Raw genomic sequence first — 21,797 nt, 5'->3', positions numbered from 1 at the left:
CTTCCTAATAAAAAGCCACAGTGTCTCGTGGTGGAAACAGCTGGTCCAGGGCGCTGCCTCCTGCTGATGGGAGAGTTCATGCCCTGGCAAAAACCGTTCATTTAGTGCTGGAGGAGGTGCTTGGGGATGTCAGACCTCAATGTTTCTGCAGTGAAGGGGAGTTAAAGCATCGGGACTCCGGCTCTCTGATGGTCTTGGGCTGTACCTCGCAGTCATTGCAATCTTCTGGTATCGAGACCAGGATCTCTGCCCACACACTGCACTCTGCAGCAGCCCCCTAATGTGACTCTGTCCTTTTCCTCACTGCCACAGGTCTGCTGTGGACCTTCCTCATCCAGGGCAGCAGAAATACCACTGGCATCTGAACCCATGGGGTATCAGCATTAGAGTCCCAAGACAACAGAAGTGAGGTCGGGAAGGAGAGTCCAATTCTCCCAGGAGCTAAAACCATCTCAGCCTCACCATCTTCGCTCTTGGTGCCCATTATGCATCTTCAGAAGGCCCTCCTTTGATGTGGTTGTGGCAAAACCACAAACCCCAGGTCAATTCCCACTACCACGTGGCACACACAGTCCTGCTTGTTGCCTGTGAGGTTCAGGAGATCAGAGTCCAACGCTGGCAGAGATGGGAGCACGTCCTGCTGGAGCCTGGCTCTTGGCTCAGCACCCAACTGCTCCAACACATGGACACAGCAATGTTTGGCAGCCTCGAGTTATTCAGCAGAGTGGAGAAAATGTTGCAGCTGAAGGCAGCAGAAGGATGGTTTCCCTGCCCAGGGTCCCCAGGGAATCCCATTGGTCTCCAACAAAAGGTGTTGGGCTCTTGCACCTCACAAAGCCTGCAGGGCTGGGCAGAACCAGGACATCCCAGCAGCTTATGGGGTCTGCACTGGTTGTTGGGGGCTCTGGGGGCAGAGAGCCTTCTCAGGGGGGTGTCTCTGTGTGTGAGAGGGGAATTTGGTGCTGTTCTCAGTAGGGCAGTGGGCAGCAGAGCCTGGGAAGGGGAGGACTAAATGGGAACCTCAGGGTGAGCCCCATGCTCCTGGACAGGGTCATGTCCCAGAAAACTGCAGGACATCCCCCCTTCCCTCCCAGACTGAGCCCAAAACCTGGTACTTCAGGACACGCCAGAGGTTTCTTTCCCTGGACATCTGATAGATCAGGAAACCCAGCTCTGCTCAGCCCAAAGGGCAGAGCAGCCTTTCTGCATCCCGATGCAGAGCTGGCTGGGCCTCCTCCCCTGGTGCTCCCCCTGTCCAGCACAGAAACCAGGCTGGTTACACACCTCTGGGAGAAGGTGATCCCTGATCCCTACCCCTCAGGGAAGGCAGTCCCATGTAACACCTACAGGGCCCTAAGGAGAGGGCACTGCTGTCACCTCCACACTGGGACATCAGAGGCTGAGGGAGAAGTGAACCAACAGCCGGGAACATTGACCGGGCAGATCCAGGAGTGGCTGCAAAAAGGAGGAAACTGTTTAGTAAAGAGTATAGAAAATTTTATTGTGGCCAGAGCTACTAAAGAACTCTGTACATGATTTTGGGACTGGTCCTGCATGGACAGAGAATAAGAAGAACACACCAGGTCTGCTCAGGGGCACCTGCTGCAGAGGAATTACCAAAGCCTGCTGGTGGAGGGACAGCTGGCCTTGGAAAACCCTGAACCCAGCGTTGCTGCAGTTTCCTTGATGATGTGGATGACAGGGACATGAGGAGAAACAAGAGGAAGGACTTTGTCTGACCAGGACCCATTGGTGAGCAGATGCCCTGGCCTCTGCAGACACCCAGTGCCACGTGTGCTGGTCCTCAAAGGCTGGACCCACACTCACCTGCTTTTCCAAAGGGTCACACTGCCAGTGGATACCGCCAGCCACAGCAGCAAGGGAAGCTGCAAGGAGGGTGACCACAGGCCAGCCCTTCCTGCAAACTGAGACAAAATTACTTCAACTTAAGTGAGACTTCACTTTTGCTGACCAATGGATCATGTGATTTGATGAGGAGTCAAGGCTCCTCATCCCAGTTCTTTCAGGACACAAAAATCAGACAACAGAGAAGAGTGTAAGGCAGCCCTTTAAAACACCCCCAAGTCTTCCTCCCTGGGGCTAGGCTCTCCCACCAAGGCTGGGAGTCCAGCCTGCCTGTCCCATGTTGGGATATCCTGTCCTGCTCTGAATAAGTGCTTGCAGGCTGAGACAGGCGAGGGGAGAACACTTCACTGACTCACACAGCAAACCTGCTTTGCCCTGTCCTTCCCTAACCTGCACCCACTGTAGTCTGGACAAAGGGTCAGCTGTGCTGTCCGTGCATCAAAGATCTGGTAGGCTGATGGAGACTCCCCTGCCTTCCTTTTCTTTCATAATTCTTTCCTGGGCCTGTCTGGAAATGGTGCAACTGGTCACATCAACCAAGGCTTGGCTGAGCCCTAATGCAGATCTGGCAGCCCGGGAAATGGAAAGGTTTCAGGATTTGCTGTATCCCAAAGCCTCTGCCATGAGAAGGCTGCACTGTGGGGCACCCCAGGCTGCTGGGAAGGGGGAGCAGGTCAAACTACATTGCCTTACAGAGAACATGCTGGTAGTGGACTTGGCTTGAGGGGGCACAGTGGAAAGCGGTGTAGGGATGGGGCAATCCTGAGGTTACTCCCTGACCACCTGCTGAAGCCTCTGAGCATGATCCAAAGACTGACAGGGTTTAGGTAGATGGGAAATAAGAGATTTCAGGGTGCAGGGAAGAGCAGAGATGCAGGCTGGTTCTTCCCCACACAGTCTCCCGGGCAGTCCCTGCAGTCCCACTGTGCAGAGGGCCGTGAGGGATCAGCCCTTTCCTAAGGAAAGCACTGGAACTCTCTCGAGAGCAACAGGTCTACCTCAGGTTTGCCACCTCACTGCCTCTTGCCTTTGGCTGAGGGTGAGAAACGTCTCACTGCAGCCTGACAGCACGTGCAGAGTGAGGGATGAGCCCCTGAGGCCTCTACACAAAGCTAACCCCGTTCCCAAAGGCTGTGGCTTTGGAAGGCTGATCCCTAGGCCGCTGTGGTGCTTGTCCTTATGTCCTTGGAGCAGGGGTCGTGTCTGCTCACATGCTGCTTGCTGGTGGTGCATTTTCTGTGGTCGGGCTCGGTTGTGCTCTCCCTGGGCTGGAGCTGAGGGACAAGAGGTTCTCCACTGCTCTTACTCACAAACACATCAGGAACCTGGGAGAAAAGTTCCAGGTCTTGTTCCACGCGCCTGTCGTGCTGGCAGCCTCTCCTTTTTACCTTGTGCTCAGAATGCAGGTTCTTCTTCCTGTCACCTCTGGGGCTGTCTGTGGACAAGGGATAATGTTGAGAGTTGAGTTATTCTTAGGAGGCCCTTGAAGGGCTGTGCTCCCAAGGCGAGTCTGAGCCACAGGAGTCTCATCCATGGACTCAGCAGACTCTGAGTGATAGTCAGCTGGGGGTCCTGCTGCCTGGATGAGGCTGATGCTGCCAGGGGGCACAGCAGCTCTCAGAGCAGAAGCTGGCACTAAGAGGTGAAGGCTGTGGGAAGGTGAGGTGGCAGCAGCTGTAGCTGGGAACTCTGCAGATGGAAATAAAGGGAGCAGAAAGCTTGAGAGAGATCTCTCAGCCCCACAGGGACATCAAGAAGCCCAGGAACTCTGCTGTGGCTGATCCACCAGTGTTAGAGAAAATCATACCTACATTTACACAAAATTCAGCAGAGAAACTGAGTGGTGCACTCTCACCTGACTGGGGATCTGGGAACGAGGGCTGAGGTGCAGCATGCTCTTTAGATCCACTGTCCATTGCTGAGGAAGAAGCTTTGTGCATCTTCTTTCTTCTTTTCTTCTGTTGCTGTGAGAGCAAGTGGCCCAAGGGAGGAAAAGTCGGTTTATAAGCCCAAAGTAACAAGACAGACAGTTTTTTTACTTTCTACCCCTTTCTAATTCCTCCTACTTGAATAATGAGCACTAGGTATAACCAAAGACCAAGAATATTTTCTAGTTTAAGAATGAGTTGTTATAAAGCAGGGATAGAGAACAGGTATTGAATAAACACATTATCTGCATGCAGTGATTCTCTGTGTGTTGTCTCATCCAGCTGGAGGATTTATGAGACACTGATCACTTGTATTGGCAAAGCCAAACTAGAAGAGGGGTCCAAAACTCACACAGCACAGGACAGCCCAGAGAGGGACAGTCCCTCCCAAGAGAGGGACAGTTCTTGTCCAAAATACAAGTATACATGAAAAGGAGTTTTTCTTATCATGTAGATGACAAGATTTTGATAATGAGCTTGGAGGAAAGGGGAAGAGCACCCCCATCTGCCATTTGAGCAAGAGGGGAGAGCATCTGGATGGAGATACATGAATGTCAGGAGCACAGCCCAAGGACTCTGGACAGCTGTTTCATAGGCTCAAGCTTCACACCCTGTGTGAGCAGGGGGCAAGCACAGCCTGCACCAGAGTGAGGGTGTGCCCCTGCACCTCGGTGGATTGTCAGCAGCACAGGTTTGGGGGGTAGCAGGTCCTGCTTACCTGAGAAGGGACTGCAAAGCGGAGAGCTGGGGGGTCTGGGGAGGAGCTCTGCTCGGGGTCACCTCCTCTGCTGTGGCCATAGAGCTTGGGAAAGCTAAAACACACAGCACACACACAGGGTGAGTCCCCAAGGCAGGACTGAACTCTGATTCCCTCTTTGCATGTACACATCAACCTGACTGAAGCCTCCCTGATGCCTTGCACAGCATTCCCAGCAAAACTGCAGGGGAGCTTTTCCTGCACAACTGTGCTAAATATGAAGGAAATCTCCAGGGACACAAATTAACAGGCAAGGATTAATTAAGAGGCAAAGACCTTCTTTTCCCATGAGTGCTTGCCTGTGTTATAAACTTTGCATCTCTTGACAACCTGAAATCATGTAACTACAATGAGCAGCATGCAGGCATTATGGGATAAATCAGGCAGCTTCAAAGTAATCTTAACATAAAACAATTAATAGGAACCACTTTGATATAAAATATTTACTGTAAAACAGCGTTAATAGAGTATTCTAGGAATGATGTTTTCCCAGGGAAGGGAAAGCAAATATTTACCCCCTTCTTGAAACTCAAAGATTTCACTGGGTCTTGGTCAAAATACTGGTGCTCCCTATCCTTGATGACAATTTCCCATTCACCACACACACTGCTGGGAGACCTCTTCTCACCCTTTTCCTGAAGTTACTGTTGAGAATTCCACTGCTTGAATTCCAGGGTCTGTATAGCCAGGGTTACCTGATAGTAAGTCTGCTTCCTGGAAAAAAAAAATAAAAAAAATTAACATTTTCAGACTAATATGGACACAGAGTGGAGAAGAGGGATTTTCATTACAGATATCTCCTTTCTCCTCATGCCAGGCATTTTCTGCCATCCTTACAGGCAGCACAGCTGAAACTCAGCAGGAATCTGCTGCTTAAGAAGATGGAAAACCAAGACTGAACACAATTAGAAGTCCTTGATTCATTAATTTAGTCCGGGCAGCATTTTATGTGACTCAAGACCAAATCACACTTAGAGAGATCAGCTTAGTCATTTCTTGGGACCACATTCAAAACACCACTCAAAGCCTCCATTAGTTCAATCTGAGGAACTACTCAGTGAATGCAAAAAACCTGCTTTTTAAATGCAAAATGGTGAGGAAGATGAAAGCATGCAACCTATGGAAAAAACATAAAGTATTTTCTGCTTCTTGTATGATCCTGTCTGACTGGTAACTGCTGTTTTTTTAAAAAAAACATGTGATACATTGATCATTTGCCTCAGCTATAGGTGAACTCAAAGTAATGCCACACTGAGCTTGAAAATTGCATATTTTCAGGTACTTATAAGAAGACTCCATAAAGAAGCCTCCTAAATCCAAGTGTTTGCATTACAGAAAAGGACTCCAGTTCTCCCTCAAAAGGATCTAGTTAAGATGGTCAGAGTACCAAGGGATGTAGGCCATGAAATCCTGTTATCAAAAAGGATAAACCATGCTCTGAAGAACCTTGACACTACCTCAGCTCCTCTTAAACTTGAATAACCAGCAGGACAATTTCCTCTTAAGCATTTTAGCATGCAGAGATTATGAAGGCACACATTTTAAGGTAACTTTTAGGTGGTGAAGATGGAGGGATTTTAAATGTGAGAGGCATTAAACAAGCTTAAACAGGCGGATGAAGACCTATTTTTCTGAACAGCCTGATCAGCAAATTTGAGAAAAATGAAGTCAGAGCTGGACATCCCCAGATGGGCTCCTGAGAGACCCAGGGCCTCTGCACTTCACCAGATTCATAAACCATCAACAAAAGAGCAGAGCAGTGAGAAGCCTGGTGATGACACTCCCTGCTGTAAGGCATTAAAAACGAAAGGCAGCTGCAGAGAGCCACGGAAGAGCCTCTTAATCCTGAATTACAGGGTGAGAAAATGGCACACAGAAATCAATATTGCCAGAGGTAAAGATGGGGAAAGCAGGACAAACTTCATATGCAGAGCAACTAGAAAAGAATCCCTGGAGCTGCACATTCAGTGGCAGCCAAGAAGTCATTTCAGATGTTAAGAATAAAAGGGAAAGGTGAATAAAAGGAGAAAATAGAAAACAGTTTCATGTTACTGAATGAATTCATCGAAAGCTTGGACACTGGATTCTTTATAGTGCCCCAGCATCTTTCACCACAGAGGGCTGGGAAGAAGGTACAGAGAACAGTGACAATGAGAGGGACTGAGCAGTTTCTGCACAAGAAACAGCTGATAGACCAGAGTTCTTCAGTCACAAGAGGGAATACTCAGGGCAGATAAGAGTGGAGAAAGCTTATAGGGAATAATTGTTTACCAGCTCTCTAACACAGCACTTAGAGAGTATCAAATAAAAAAAAAAAATCAGGTAGTAGTTTCAAAAGAAACAGAAGGAAGGCTGCATTTCTGACACAGCATGGAAATAAGCTCTAGGGTGCTGCAGGTGCTAAATGTGACATGGATTCAAGAAGTGAGAAAGGCTGGTGTGGGAAACCAGCAGATACAAAGCTGTCTGAAGCTCTGTGCTCCAGAAGGCTCTAACACACAGTGCTGAGTGCTGGGAGAGAGCCCTGGGGGCTGCAGCTCCTGCACTCTGTCTCAGCAGCCAGAGCTGGCCAGTGTCAGAGCCAGCACACTGGTCTGATCCCCTCTGGCCAGACTTCTCCCTGTGCAGAAGAGATATTTCCAAAATCACTAGTTCCTTTCAAACATCTTGGCATCGATGTCTGGAGTCTCTGCACTCATGCAATGGTTAGATAAGAGAGTTGCCAAACTGGAAAGACTTCAGAATTGCTGCATTTTGTTAACATGCTCTGTGTTTAACTGGTCTTGGAAAGGGAAAAAAAAAACACAAAAAAGAGGTGGAGAGGAATTTGCAGCTGTTTTATAGGTGGCAACATAAAATTTGAAGGGGACAGGTTTAGCAGTTGCAAATGTTAGGACTTTCTGATCTGAGAATCATGCTATTTAGATCTATTACAGGCAGGATTTATGCAAGTGCAAGATTAATAATCTGCAGAAATTTACTACGTGTATTTCACATAGAACTTGTAAACCAGATCATTGCTGACCACGGACTGAACACAAAGTGTGCACAAATGTCTCCCCAAAGCTCCCTGGGGACATTTACCACCAAAATTTAAATTCAGGACTTGTGCACCTGAGTCACAAGTGAAGGAGACCAGACACAGCCTGGTACAGGTGTTTTCAGAGGGAAGCAGGTCGTGGCTGAAATGAGCTGTAGCAGGAGACATCCCAGTGTGCAGAGCAACTGCAAACAATCAGCACTCAACGTCCAGGGCACACAAACAGGACAGCAGGACCGGCATGGCAAGGGAGATTAATAAATGATTCATCTCGAGAATAAGAGGAACATTTCTTTCCAAGCAGGGAACGAAAGAGCCTTTCTGAAATCCATTTTGTTCATTTCAGCCTTCCATAAATAATGGATAACCAAGGCAGCCACACAAATGGAAGTACAGCACTGAAGCTGACTAGAGGAAACAAATGGAAGCAGATTCGCTCGGTAGAAAATACAATGTCCTGTCAGTGTGACAAAACCTCCAGCCACAGCAGAGCCCAAGCCTCCTTCTGCTCTCAGGCAGCAGCAGGACAGCCAGAATCCTTCCCCTGCAGCACCAAGACAAGCCCCTCTTTGCAGCTGGGTTGTTGGGATTCAGCTGCTAGTCCTGCTGAGAACAGACTGTGGGATCGACAGCCCACCGTGCCAAGCCTGGCCCTGCTCACCAAACACCAGCTGTGTCCCCACCAAGGACTGTGGTTACAAGCTGAGGGTGAATTCAGCTCCCTTGCCTGCTGCAGCTGCCCTTATCAACCCCTTCAGTGACAGCAAGTGCCCTGAAGTGCTGTCTGCCTGGAAGGGAGGCAGGATTGAACAGGAAAAAAACCGTTCTTGTCCCAGGGAAAGGGGATCTCTGAGGCTGAGAGTGAAGATAAGGTTCACCTTAAGGCAACGCTGGAAGGAAGGAACAATGCTGAAAATTTGAGGGAAGCTGAGTAAAATCTGCGTCTATTATTTAAAATCAAACCTCAGCAACCTGATTCAGTGTCCAGAGCAAGTTCAAAGCTTCGGGAATGTGAGAAGAATCACATCCCAGCTGGCCCCATATGAAAGCCAGGTCCCTGGCATGAATGCAATTATTCATTAAAGCATCAGTTTTGGTTTAGTTTGTATTTCTTTGGACTGCTATGCAACAGCCTACAGAAAAAATTGTTACTTGCACATCCTGCTTTGGGGACGGTGATAGAGGCAAAGGCTCGATGTGTCCGACTGGTTTGCACTTTTTGTGCCACCTGAACCACTTAAGTGTGCAAAATTAGAGCTCTTGCTCTGTGCATGTTCTGAGAAGGATTCTACAAGTACAATAAGAATCCTTTAACCTGAACAAGAATCCTCTAACTTGAACACAGCCAAAGTCTTAACTACAGACCAACGTGGAAAATCAAAGCCAAACCCAACACCCAAGCTGGAATAAGGCTCAAACCCAGGGATTAAGGGGGAAATGCATGTTTCTTCTGAGTCCCCAAAATGAATGAGCAGTTCAGACAAAAGCGGGAAGAGGATGATTTCCATTTTGTGCTCACAACACGTTGGATCAATCACAAAGGGTGGCTGTGTTCGAGCTAAAGAAGGCTGCATTCAACACAGCTTACAAAAGGCAAGTCACTTGGTGTCCTCCTACTCCAATCTATTTGTTTGTGTTTATCTCTGGTTGCTATGTAAGAAACAAGGAAAATCTGGTGGGTTAAGGGTGGTTTTTCTTTTTTTAACAATGTTACTGGGCATCATCCAGTCTTTCTGGTTCCCCAAGGTACTAAGTGCAGCCCTGAAACACCAGACTCCTCCTCACCCTGCTCCTTCCAGGCTTGCTGCTCCCAATTAACCATATTCACACACCTCTAGACAAGCACCACTGAAAGGCTGCATCCCAAAGTGCACACACACACACATACATGAAGTCCACCCCTTCTCAAACACATTTTCAGTGTCAATTAATATTCAGTACCTAGATGATAAGTGCTAATGCTTTACTATTGTTTTAATTTTCATAGTAAGCAAAGCTCTCTGAGATAAAGTGCCAAATATTTTTGTTGTTATGGAAACCTCTGCTTAAACTGAAAGTTCAACTTTTCCAAAACAGTAAAAAAAAAATTAAAAAAAAAATATATATATACATGAAAAGCTAGGGACTCCATATTATACAAAACTGAATTAGCTCACTTTTCCATTTGCTTTGACAGGGAAAAATTATGGATGAGTCTAGAGAGATCCCAGTATCTCAACACAGGATACATGAATGAAGCTTGGATTTAATTAATTTCTTATGAAATATAAAACTGGTTGTATAGTAGGTAACTTGCATAAAGTGAAAAGTTACACAGGACTGAGAATCACAGAATAATTTAGATTAGGAAGAATTTCTGGAAGTTTCTAGTTCCATCCCCTGTTAAAGCCAGTACAGAATTTCTCCAGTTAAAATTTGAGCTAATCCAGTAATTCTGCTCAATTGAGAGAGGGGATATATCTGCCTCTGCAGAGTGCAGCAGCATTGAAGAGCCTGTAGAACTCTTTTTACAGAGATACAGATCAACATCATGGGAATCACAAGGACCCTTTATCACTGTGTAGACTCAGTTCAAAGAAAAGCAGATATCTGGGTCATTTCTGCACGACTGGTGTCCTTTTCACTTTGAAGATGGTTAAATTATTGCTGTGATCAGCTGCTCCATGAGTAGTTTCTCCAGCCTTAGAGCTGGTCTCACTTGCAGCCATGACCTGGGGCACCACTCCCACAGGGCACCAAGATGTGCTCTGCCACCCAAACAGATGGTCCTGCCCCTTTCAGGGAAAGGATTCTTCCCACTCCTCAGCCACCCTCCTTCGTGCTGAGCCAGGCATTTTTGTGACTGCTTGGTGAACCAAATGGGAGGGAGCTGGGCCAGCTCAACCACTTTTTTTTTTTTGTAATAACTTTATTGTTACTCAGATGAGTTCCCCCACCCTGTTCTAACGAACAGCTGTGCTGGCAGAGGAGATGAGACACTGTAGGGCCCAAAACAAGTGGTGGAGGAAGAGAGTGGGTGGGATTGATTCCTTTGAAAGCAGTGCTTGCTTCTGCCTCAAGTGTTCATCGAATTACAGGCCTTACACCCTCTCACATCCTACTCAACCCCATCAAAGCACCTCTAAGGTCTTATCTTTACCTTAACTGCCTTTAAAATTTGGACCTCAACAAAGTGAAGCAAACTTTGCCCTGCAGGCAAGTGAGGCTGGTTTTGAGAAAGGGGACTGAGAGTAGGACGAGTACCTGACTGGGCCTCACTTGGGAGGAGCAAGACTCCTGTTGCTTGTCCACTTTTTCTGCCTCTTGCTGTGGCCGCTGCTGCAGGATGTACTCGTAGGTCGTCAGTTTGTGCCACACTGGGAGGAGAGAAAGAGACCTGTCAGCACAGGAAAGGCCACTCCCTGACTGCACTCACACAGACAGCCTGAACAACCACACAGTCAAATGGTAACTGTAAACATAAAAGGACTGATACTCTGAGCCAAAAGTACCTGTGCACTGTACTGTATCTTTTATGCATCTTACTTTATCTCTTATTGCCATCATCACAAGGCTTTCTTGCAGTCCCACTGCTCTTCTAAACCACCCTACAATGGCACAGCCTTCTAGACTGCAGTAATCTGTTCAGCTCATTTCAGAGCACATCCATTATTCATGGCCAACAGGTATGAATAGCTCAGTGAGTAATCAGAAGGTGTGTGATGCTAAATGGAGGGAAGGAATTGCTCAGGTTACTGTGTCCTGTGGAGATTGAGGCACTTAATGTGCAAACCAGCCAGCATCAAATGCACAGCTTGCCTCGTGCCAAGCAGATGCGCCCAGAGTTCACATATCTCTGATTTTATTTGCTCTTAAGGTCCCCCACACAAACACATCTGCCTCCACAAATGACCAAAAGCATGGGACGTTTCTGAGCAGCTTGGTTTCTCCGTGAGACCCAAAATCTTGTCAGGGTCCAAACCTCAGACATTCCTTTCATAACGACCCTGTTATGGTGAGTATTTTTGGAGAACAAAACCCAGAAATAGATGCTGAAGGGTTTTAGTGCACAGCCTGGTAGTCATTCCACCTTTTTTTACAGAAGCACTGCAGTTAGAGCAGATGCCTGGGATGTGGGACATCCGGACTAAAATCCTTCCTCTGCCTGAAGAGACTTGCATCAGTAATATCTTATCTCTCAAAGCCATGCCCTGAGCACACGATTACTTCACAGGAAAGTGGGGGAGAGCAGAGGAGAAGGTGCCCCTCTGCTAAAGCAATCACCTCATGAAGAAATAAAAATTCAGGATCCATCTGGCCAGGAAGACAGAGCACAGAGAGATGAATGTGAGTCTGCAGCCAAGTGATTAGCAAATGCACTTAATGGGGACAGTGCAGAGTGCTGGCAAGGGCTCCTGCAATGGCACCGCTTGCTTTCTTTGAGAAACAGAATATGGTTTCATAAGCAAAGGGCTATAACCATTTTTAATTTAGAGTTTGTTGGTTTCTGAGTACTTACTGTGGAATTTTAAAATATTTTAACAGAGCTTTTTAGTTAAAATACTGCATTTTTTGGCCAGATAACATCGCAGCACATAACACACAACATATAATCACAGCCTGTGAAGAGCCATACATCCTTTCCTATATTCCTTTTCTATATTCCCTACTATTTTTTTCTTTCTACTCTGCTGACTATTGGCCTCTCAGCATTGAAGAAAAAATATATCCTCCCTCCAAATTTGTCAAGTGCTGTGCTTCACTGAATGCCTTTAGAACTGAGCCTGAATCAAGACTAGTAATTTTTAATGCATGGACCTACTATTTGGAGAATAACCTACATCCTTCCTTTTGAGTGATCACCGTGAGTAATTAAAATCAGGAAAGTAACTCTGAAATTTCCACTGTGCTTGTAACAAAACTAGATTCTAAATTTTCGAAGTCATACCTGACTGAAGCCAGTTTTTTTTTTATGTGAAGCCTAAGGGCATTACCACTCACAGGGATGTTATTTTCTTTCTGTGATTTAATTATTTAAAAACAAAAAGGTTTGTGAAAAAATACTTATGAACAGTAATTACATTTGAATTGGTAAACTGTACTTCTAGTCCCAAAAGAGGGTAGACAGTTCATTAAAACACTGTCTACCTTAAAGCATTCAGAGGAAACTATTGACAAGTACAGATGTGAAATAAGAGGAATTCAACCAGTCATATTTGTCTATCTCCCTGAAGCCCAGTTTTTAAGCTAAATGCAGTTGTAAGTGCAATGCATACTCAAGTGTAGCACACAATACAGGCTTCAGTATGGTAACACCCCTCCTTCAAAGCAAGGACTTACACACTACATTCTGCACAGCTGGAACCAGTTTCATTAGGGCAGCAGATTTTAATGCAACAAAACATTAGCAAAATTTAACAATAAATAATTAATTCATTTTAAATCGGGTCAAAAGTAAAAGTCGACTTGGCTCAAAATTTATTCTGACAGAGGAAGAAGAATCACCCCAAGGCAAGAGCAACCAAAAGTCTCCGAGCCCAGAGCAGAGCTGCGAGTTCTGACGGAGACAGCAGGTCTGTATCCCAGGCACGGAGCACCCTCTGGTGGAAGCTGTGCACAGGGACAGGATAAACACAGCTCAGAACTAAACCGAACAATGCTTCTTCATCCAAAAGAAACCTTACTGGAGCGGCCCCAGCTTGGACATGCTTTCTGCCTTTCCACGGTGCTAGAGATCAACCTTTTGAAGCCCCAGGTATCGCCATTAGCTCAGCAAAGCCAACTGGCAGTTCCACCAAGAAAGCAAAATCACAGCACGACCAAGTTTAAGTCAAGCTCAAAGAGGCTCCAGGAGGGAAAGGACGGTGTCCTCACTGACTGCAACACCCGTGCCAGCTGAGGAGCACCCACCCATCGAACGCTGCACTTCAGCACTGCAGCTGTTTTGCCTCTGGAGCTGTGCTGGTCTGTGCTGACCTAGTTTGTGTTGGCACCTGCACAGATGTTAACTGAGAAGCTGAAAATCCTTCCAAGGATCCTCTGTAACTGCTGCCCTTCACTTCTCTTCCACCATATCCCTTTTCCCTAGTTCTGGCACCGCCATCTAATGCAAGTGTAAGATCTTTTCCCATCCCGACTTTCGTCAGCAGCCAAAAAGCACTGGCTTCATTTTAGGCGATGACTGAAAAAAGGTTTTTGATGCCCATCTGTACATAAACAAACATAAATACCCCTTCTTGACACACCAACAACCTGGAGATCTAAAGAGAAGCCTTTCTGAAAGCCTCTCCCCTGAATTCCACGAGTCTTGTGTCAATATGGTACAAGTTCCATAAAGTGACCTTGGCCTGGGTGTCAGGGCTCCAATTAGAAACTTAGCTCAGTGCATCCACATTTCTCTGGGATGAGGGAGAAACAGGCCCTCTCACACAACAAAGCACAGTGAGGAGACTCACAGAGCCCATATGCAGAGTCAATCTGAATCTGCCATTGCTGGTGCCACGCTGGGATCAACCACTTCATCCCCCCCAGTCTCATCCAATCCTCTCCCACGTGCTTCAGTTCCAGGACAACACAGCTCAAACATGAATGCACAGGCACAGTGCAAGCCCCACATTGCACATGCACTGATAAGCCAGCCTGCTACTGAGGGAAACTCGTTAATTATGATGTTAACCCCCAATTTTCTACCTTTCCAATGTGTGTCTATTTGTGACAGGGGTGAACACACAGCAAGTGCAGGATGAGTGGAAGCTCATAAAATGAAAACAAAGCAGGGATGCAGGTGACAGGAACATAACACCTACAGAGATAAATGTGGAAGGTCAAGAGGTGGCCCAGCAGGATCACGGTCACCAGGCTCAGAAGAATAAAAATCCCAGCTGTGACCAAAATGGCAGGTGCCTTGGTCTCAACAGGAGATGCAGGAAGAAACACAAGCCAGCGGTCCATGTGGTTCCTTAGAGCTGTAAAACAGAGGGAATTGAAGGTTAAATGGATTGTCTGGGTAGGAAATACCTCTAAACTAAACTTTACAGCTGGAAATCTTGTTAACTCAAAAGTAGCTGCAGACCCACTGTGCCCTGGAGGCCTAAGAAATCTGGTGCCTGTGGGGACTTCGGGAAGAGCAGTTAGCTCTGTAAGGAAAGACACTCCATCCAGCTGAGCAGAGACACTCTAACAGAAATATAAAGTAGACAGAGTAAGGAATGGAGTTCCTCCTGAGTGGAAGAGCCCACAGAACCCAAACCCACAAGGAGACATGCTGGCTGATTCACAGGATGCTCAGCTGAAGATCTGCTGTACCATCAAAGTGCTGGTCTGAGCGGAGCATCGTGGGGTCGACGAAGAACTCCACAAAGACGTAGAAAGCAACGAGCAGCAGAAGCCCCAGGCCCAGGATGGCAGACAGAACACTATTCAAAAAGAGCCTGCAAGAAGGGGAGAGGTCTCAGTGGCTTCAATAACATCACACATACAATTCAATATCCCAGACTCTAATAAAGATGGAGATAAAGACAGCTGTCTCAAATTACTGTCACGCTAAATTACACTTATGATAGATAGTGGTGAACAGTCTGACTTATTTTTTGTTACCCTGAGGGACTAAACTGTGACCCTTTAGAGAAGCTGTGGTTACAAAACAGTCAAGTATATCTAGGACAGACAAAGAGCTCCCTGCACAAAATCTGCAGGCAGTGAAACCTGGCACCCAGCACCAGCAACACTTTGCTCTCCACGGGGTTTTAGTGGGGGAAAGTAAACTGAGAAGCATCAGTGATAGTCTGCTTATTCTTATCTGAAACCTGGCACGGATTAGAGGTGTCTATATGCTGCTGTGAATCCTGCCAACTGGCAAGTCTCACAGGGAAAGCACACAATCTGGATGCAGGTGGTTTCAGATTGGAACAGCATGATCGTGGTTCTATTCCCACTCCAGCTCTCAGGAGCATTAAGGACACCCAATTAACATCTTGTAAGCTTTTCCTAATACCAAAGAATAAGACTAAGTTCTCTGGTTTTACTCACAGATGTTCAGCTGCAAAATTCTAATTGTTGGGATTTTATCCCTGGTTATTTGAATGTCATAATCATGCTTGTATTTTCCATCTAATTTTCTCATGGCTGATTTTAGTGGGCCAGAAACTGAAAGAAAAGTGGTTCTGTGTGGCTGAGTACAGACTGGACTGAGATGCAGGAGAACCTTGGGAAGGGAAGGGGTGACATTACTGATGCAGTGTTTTGCTCCTGTCACAACACCAGGCTCCTACCAGTAATTCCTCTCTCCCACACAGTTGTTGAGCCATTTGCAGTGATGATCAAAGCCACATACACACTTGTTGCAAGTTCCACAGTGCTTTGACTTGGCACTCCTGCCGAAGAAAGGGTGGCATTAGCGTGGCAGCACCGGCTCATTACCATGACTTTCCAGTGACACAAACACAGAGGGGATACAGCAGCAGAGACCCTGGTAATAGTGTGAAAACCTGCATCAAGAGCACTTCAACTCCCAAACACATCTACCATTGTTGGACCCCAATCCCAAACACTACCAAATTTGCCTTTCAGTGCCCTGCGTGATTTCTAAACTGCAAATTGTCGATTTCTGATTTGAATCCCTTCAGCAGTTCCACAAAGCTTGATCTCAATGCCTGCCCTTCAAGCATTTCCTGCTACCATATCAGCATCCAGCCAGACACAAACACACACAATTACACACTGCTAGGTCAAACACCAACACCCAGGCAACACAGAACACAACAGCCCTCTCCACGCAACATGTGAGCAGTGAAATAAAACACACATTTGACAGAAGGTCCCTACCCAACCACCTGAAACCTGCCAGAGGATGAAGCTGAGCTCGCGCTTCAGGGGCTCGGTTACAACCTTACAGTCTGACGTTATGGACCAATGGTGAAGTGCAAAGCTAAAGAAGACAGGGAAATAGAAAGAAGATACTTACACATCCACGTCACAGACATGGCAGTGATGGTTTTCAATGACATGTGCATGCTGGTTACGATTGAAGGTGGCCAGAGGCCCCAGATAGTTTTTTTCTCGCACATTTGCATCCGCAGGGTCAATGGAGACTGCAGTAAGATGAACAACTAAATGGTAGATAAAACACACTCCTGGACACTGAAGTAAGTACACAGTTAAGGATTTAATGTTTATCTTTTGATCCTTAATACACAAAGCCGACACAGACGAGGAATACATGACTCAGAATCGGAAACCACCATATAACTGATTGCAGCAGTTTATTAACAGAGAGGTTTGCGCTGTAATAAATCTCCTCTGGGAAAAGATAACTAAATCTGCAGGGACAATCCTCCTTATTGTGCACTACTCTGCCTCACAGAAATGTCATTCCTAGCACAGAGAGTTTTTAGAAGTTACCTTTACTTACCAGACTCTGACCCTGCTGACACAGGTCCACATTTCTTAGTCCATACAGACCTCTTTGGAAAGGAGAGTGGTTAAGGTTGTGCACGTGCCCCTTCACAAGACCAAATTCCAAGAAGGGAAAAACAGAAGTCACAGCAAGGAACTAGTACTGATCACCTTGCTTTGCTTTTCCTTAGCCAGAATTCCAAGAAAGAGGAGCACCCCTTAAGAGTAGGCTCCTTACAAAATTTACAGACACGACTGAGGATTTGTGCACATCACTGATCCTACCAAGGCCTGTGGAAAATAGAGCAATGCAGGAAGGAAAAAAACTGAGGTCTTTGAGAGGCCCAGCTGACTGGAACTCTGATGGCTGGCGTAGCAGAATGGGAAGGGATTTGCCTTTGACACAAAAGAGACATTAGTGCTTTATTAACTGGAAGTAAAACTTTGGGATACATTAATCTGTTGAATTGGAATGACTTTAGATTGCATTATGAAGATATTTGGTAGGCAAATTCACGAGGTTTGAGCCATGATAGTACCAAGGATTTGGGTAAGCTAAGTAGATGTAAGACCACTGTGAGCTAATGACATTAATGCCTAAATCACGCAGACGTAACTAAAACAATGATAAGTAAAATCATCCCAAACATATCAAAGACTCATAGACCAACATAAATCAGACTTATAAATGATGTTAGATGCACATCCCACCTCATCAGAACTTTTCCTAGGATTCTCTCAGTAATATTTCTTGGTTATCTGGTTCTGGCTAAGCAAGCACCAAGTGGCACTAAGCCAACACTTGCTAACAAATTATAAACCCTCACCAGGTTGTTAAGCACTAAATTCAAACCTCAGGATATTGATGACCTAAAGTGAGGATCTCAAAATAACTGGGTTTTATGGACAGGACAGGATCAAGATGGTGGTTGTCCTTCAGAAGAAGATTTCGGTTCAGCTGCTTTCTCCAACTCTTCCTGTGCTAACTATTGTCAAAAAAACCCCTCTAATAGTTTGTTATAGCCCTTGTTCTCCTCCTGACCAAAGGATACGATGTAGCCAGCAGGCAGCCAGTGGCGGGGCAGGAGAGGCACCAGGATTCCGAAGCCAACCAGCGCGAAGAAGAGGTACAGCAGCCAGGCAATGATCTGGAACAGGTGCAGGGGCCAGCTCCAGCCATTTCTTCGAGCACGCTGCACCTGCACCTCGGGGACAGCTTCATCCAAATCCTCCGGAGCGATCTTATTATGAGGTTTGTTGCAGATGTTCATCTACAGAAATCAAAAATGGAGAGAAAAAAAAGACGTGATACAAAAATATTGTGCCCTGGTGCTGGATATGTGCTCCAAGATGGACCGAGTTAGAGAGACTAAAATGATGGCACATCCGAGGAGAGGCTTCTCTCTGCACGGGGGATTTGTGATCATCAGGAACAAAAGGGGAAAAACAATTACACACGCTAAAAACAAGTGCTGATGTCTGCGTGAAACAACCGTACCCCAAACTTGCAGCCAAGGTTTTGCCAGTCTCTGAATGGCTCTAGACCCAAAGGGAGTAAAAAGAGCAAAAGAGGGTGTTTTGGAGGCAGCCTGCAGAGACTGTGTGATGTGCTGTGCCCTGGGGGTGTGTTCCTGTCAGAACACAGACCTGGATGATGTCAGAACAAACGCTTTCACCTGTCTCAGAGATGCCAGGTGTCCCTGCCAGGTCATGCAGACACGTGCAGGGAGAGCCTGTGGCCCCATGGCAGCACAAGGCCTGGAACTGCAATTTAGCTCGAGGAAACAGGGATGCCTTTGTCAGGAACAAAGGAAGTGCAAAGACTAGAAACCGAAAAAAGTGAACTGACAACTCAGTGACAAAGAGGGGAAAGGAAGAAGGAGCTACTCCACAACACAAGTGTAAATAGGACTGTTGCTAGAGGAAGAGAACTGAAAGCTGCATAAGCAGGAAGCAGCTTGGTTATTCAGCTGCCCTACGATGTCTGGACTCCTGGCATGACACAGCAAGACTTAACTGCAAAGATGAGTTGTGAACCATAACATGGATAGTTCCACACGTTTACAATTCCTGACTGCACAACAGCTCCGGGCTCAGAGGCAAATTCTCCTTTTTTTTTTTTTTCTGGTTTGTGTTGGATTATCAGTTGCTGCTTTTCACTTGCCACAGAGCTGGGAGGAGTTTCTAACAACAGAGAGTTGGGCTGCTCTGCTTCATGGAAAACTCAGGTGCAACAGAGACCAGGGAGCACAAACCAGGGGGAACAAACCAGGCAGCAGCTCTGGGGCTGCAAAACCAGCACTGAGAAGCTCTGCTTGACCTGGGCTGACTCCTGGTACCTCTGCACCACTCCCACCCTTCCTCAGGAACTAAAGAGGATGTGGAATTAACAATAAGCAACTTCAATTAGTCTGATTAACCTGCACGTGAGAGCGCTGGAAGAAAAGTAGGAGGACTCTGGCTCACTCGTGGTGTTTCTGATGATGGTTCCAGTGCCAGAGCAATGCCACGGAGCTGGAAGAGAGCAAGTATGGCAAAAGTGCTGAGAGAGGGAGCAGGACAATTCCAGTCTTGGTGTGCCAACAGTCCTTCAGCCCCAGGCAAAGGGCTGGAAATGTCTTCTGGGGTCAACTGGTAGAGGAGTGGGTAAGAATAGAACAGAACATGATTTATATTCCTCAGCACAGGCCTATCAACAAGCAGCCTTTGAGGTAATTAGCAGCATCTGCCTGCATTCATAGCTTAAATTGCTACATGGCAACTGTGCTCATCAGTGATGAGAAACAGTTCCATCCTCTTCTCATTAGGCTGTTGAAAATTTGCTTGTACATCACTTTGAGCTACCTGATACAAAACCTGCTCAGATCATTTAAAGAAATTCCCGGATTTTTCCTTTCTCCTCATCAGACCCTGGCTAGGGAAAGAGGCCCACACACATCCTGGAAAGAAAAGGAGGAAGTTCTGCTGCAAGATTTTGCTGGTTTGTGACACTGGATGGTTTTAACACGATGGTATTTAATGTCCAAAACGTTGGTACAGTTGGACAGAATTCTGTCAAACTCTCTGTGACTGAAGCTGCCTCCTGGCTGGGCTGTCCCTGTGGCTGCAGCCACCCCAGAGCAGAGTCTGGCTGAGAATCACAGAATGGTTTGGGTTGGAAGGGACCTCAAAGCTCATCCAGTTGCACCCCCTGCCATGGGCAGGGACACCTTCCATTATTCCAGGTTGCTCCAAGCCCCATCCAACCTGGCCTTGGACACTCCCAGGGATGGGGCAGCCACAGCTTCTCTGGGCAACTGTGACAGAGCCTCATCACCCTCACAGGGCAGAATTTCCTTCTAATATCCAATCTAACCCTTCCCTCTGTCAGTGCGAAGCCATTTCCCCTTGTCCAGCTGCTCCACCTCCCTGTCCCGGTGGGATGCCCTCATGCTGTGGGCTATGCCCAGCACTGCCTTCTACCCAGCTCCAGAAACCGGTGAATACAAAAGCCAAGGCACGAAGTCACTATCAGGGTGCTCAGCGCAGACAGCGAGAGAGGCACCGGTACGCAGGGACAGTCACCAGGGCAGGCACCAGGGGCCGAGCCGGGCGAGCGGGTTCCCGAGCAGCCGCCCTGACAAGAGCGGCGTAAACCCTCCCGCACCTCCAGCACCTCCCTCGCCTCACCTTCTCCCCGCAGACGCGGTTGGCAGCGGCCCCGTCCCCGCCTCATGCCCGGGCAGGGCGCGGGGCCCGCGGGCGAGGCCTCCACGGCCGCTCCCGGCGCCTCCTCGGGCCGCTGGGCCCGTCGCCATGGCAACGGCTACGGCGGCGCGCGGGGCCCAAACCGCGCCGGGCGCGACCGCTCCGCGGGGACGCGGGAGGAAGGCTGGAAGCTGGTTTGGAAGCCATCCTGGAAAAATTCCCTTCCCGATTGTGTCAAGCAGTCGTAATAACACAGAAGTGCATTGTTTTTGTTAATATATATATTCAGATTTATACTGAGACGTAAATGAGGTGGCAGAGTTTTACTGGAGGCTTTGGAGCGGTTAGTGTTTAAGGAAAGCGGACTAAATGGATCGCTTCTGGAAGCATAGAGTTGTCCATGAAGGATAAAGGGTCCCCTGGGCAACTGGGATAATGCAGCATTTGACACTGCTTTGAAATCCTCCCAGCATCGTCTGGCTTCGGTAATTTCACCAAGATGGATCCCAGGGATGCCTGGATCATGGAATCGCAGGATATCCTGAGTTGGAAGGAATCCACAAAGATCATCGAGTCTGACTCCTGGCCCTGCACAGGACAACCCCAAGAATCACACCATGTGTTGTCCAAATGCTTTCTGAACTCTGTCATGTTTGGTGCTGTGACCACTTCACTGAATCAATAAATAAGTATCGAGAACCATGCAATTATTAAGGTTGGAAAAGCTCTCTAAGATCATTGCCCAGTTGTTAACCCTGCACCACTATGTTCACCACTATACCAGGTGAAACATCCACACACCTTTTGAACACTTCCAGGAATGTTGATTCCACCACCGCCCTGGGCAGAAAGTCCCAGTGCCTGACCACCCTTTCTGTGCAGAAATTTTCTCTAATATCCAATCTAAACCTCTCCAGGCACAACTTGAGGCTGCTTTGTCTCATCCTGCCAGACGTTACCTGTGAGAAGAGGCTGCCCCCAACCCGGCTACAGCCTCCTTTCAGGGAGTGAGTTTTGCAAAGTTTTACTCTCATTAGCAATCAGTAAGGTGGGTGCAAACTATTAATCAAGTCGTGCTGTCCCTGAAGGTTCGAAGGGTAAAAGAAACCGGCCCCAAACCCCGCTCGTGGTGCCCAGTTTGGCCGGG

General features: G+C 47.2%; 1 protein-coding gene across 4 annotated transcripts; it reads right to left on the bottom strand.

Moving 5' to 3' along the window:
* Positions 1–1,475: 1,475 nt before the first annotated feature.
* ZDHHC1 (zinc finger DHHC-type containing 1) lies at positions 1,476–20,757 on the bottom strand. 4 transcript variants are annotated; one of them, XM_050311524.1, is made up of 12 exons: positions 20,633–20,757; positions 18,016–18,234; positions 16,980–17,031; positions 16,533–16,659; positions 15,841–15,942; positions 14,876–15,000; positions 14,377–14,535; positions 10,835–10,947; positions 5,180–5,265; positions 4,513–4,606; positions 3,722–3,830; positions 1,476–3,301 (listed from the first exon to the last, which is right to left on the bottom strand). In XM_050311524.1, exons 2-12 carry the CDS (start codon positions 18,232–18,234, stop codon positions 3,021–3,023), a joined length of 1,467 nt encoding a protein of 488 aa, XP_050167481.1. In that variant the 5' UTR covers positions 20,633–20,757; the 3' UTR covers positions 1,476–3,020. The 4 variants fall into 4 exon arrangements, with proteins under 4 accessions (XP_050167481.1, XP_050167478.1, XP_050167479.1 ...); XM_050311521.1 differs by lacking the exon at positions 16,980–17,031 and having other exon boundaries at positions 16,533–16,708; XM_050311522.1 differs by lacking the exon at positions 16,980–17,031 and having other exon boundaries at positions 10,850–10,947; positions 16,533–16,708.
* Positions 20,758–21,797: the final 1,040 nt, after the last annotated feature.

This window comes from Myiozetetes cayanensis, unplaced genomic scaffold, assembly GCF_022539395.1.
Source record: "Myiozetetes cayanensis isolate MyiCay16 unplaced genomic scaffold, myiCay2020 scf16, whole genome shotgun sequence".
NCBI classification, from domain to species: Eukaryota; Metazoa; Chordata; class Aves; order Passeriformes; family Tyrannidae; genus Myiozetetes; species Myiozetetes cayanensis.
Note: the sequence above shows the minus strand (reverse complement) of the source record. Positions and strands in the feature narration are given on the sequence as shown.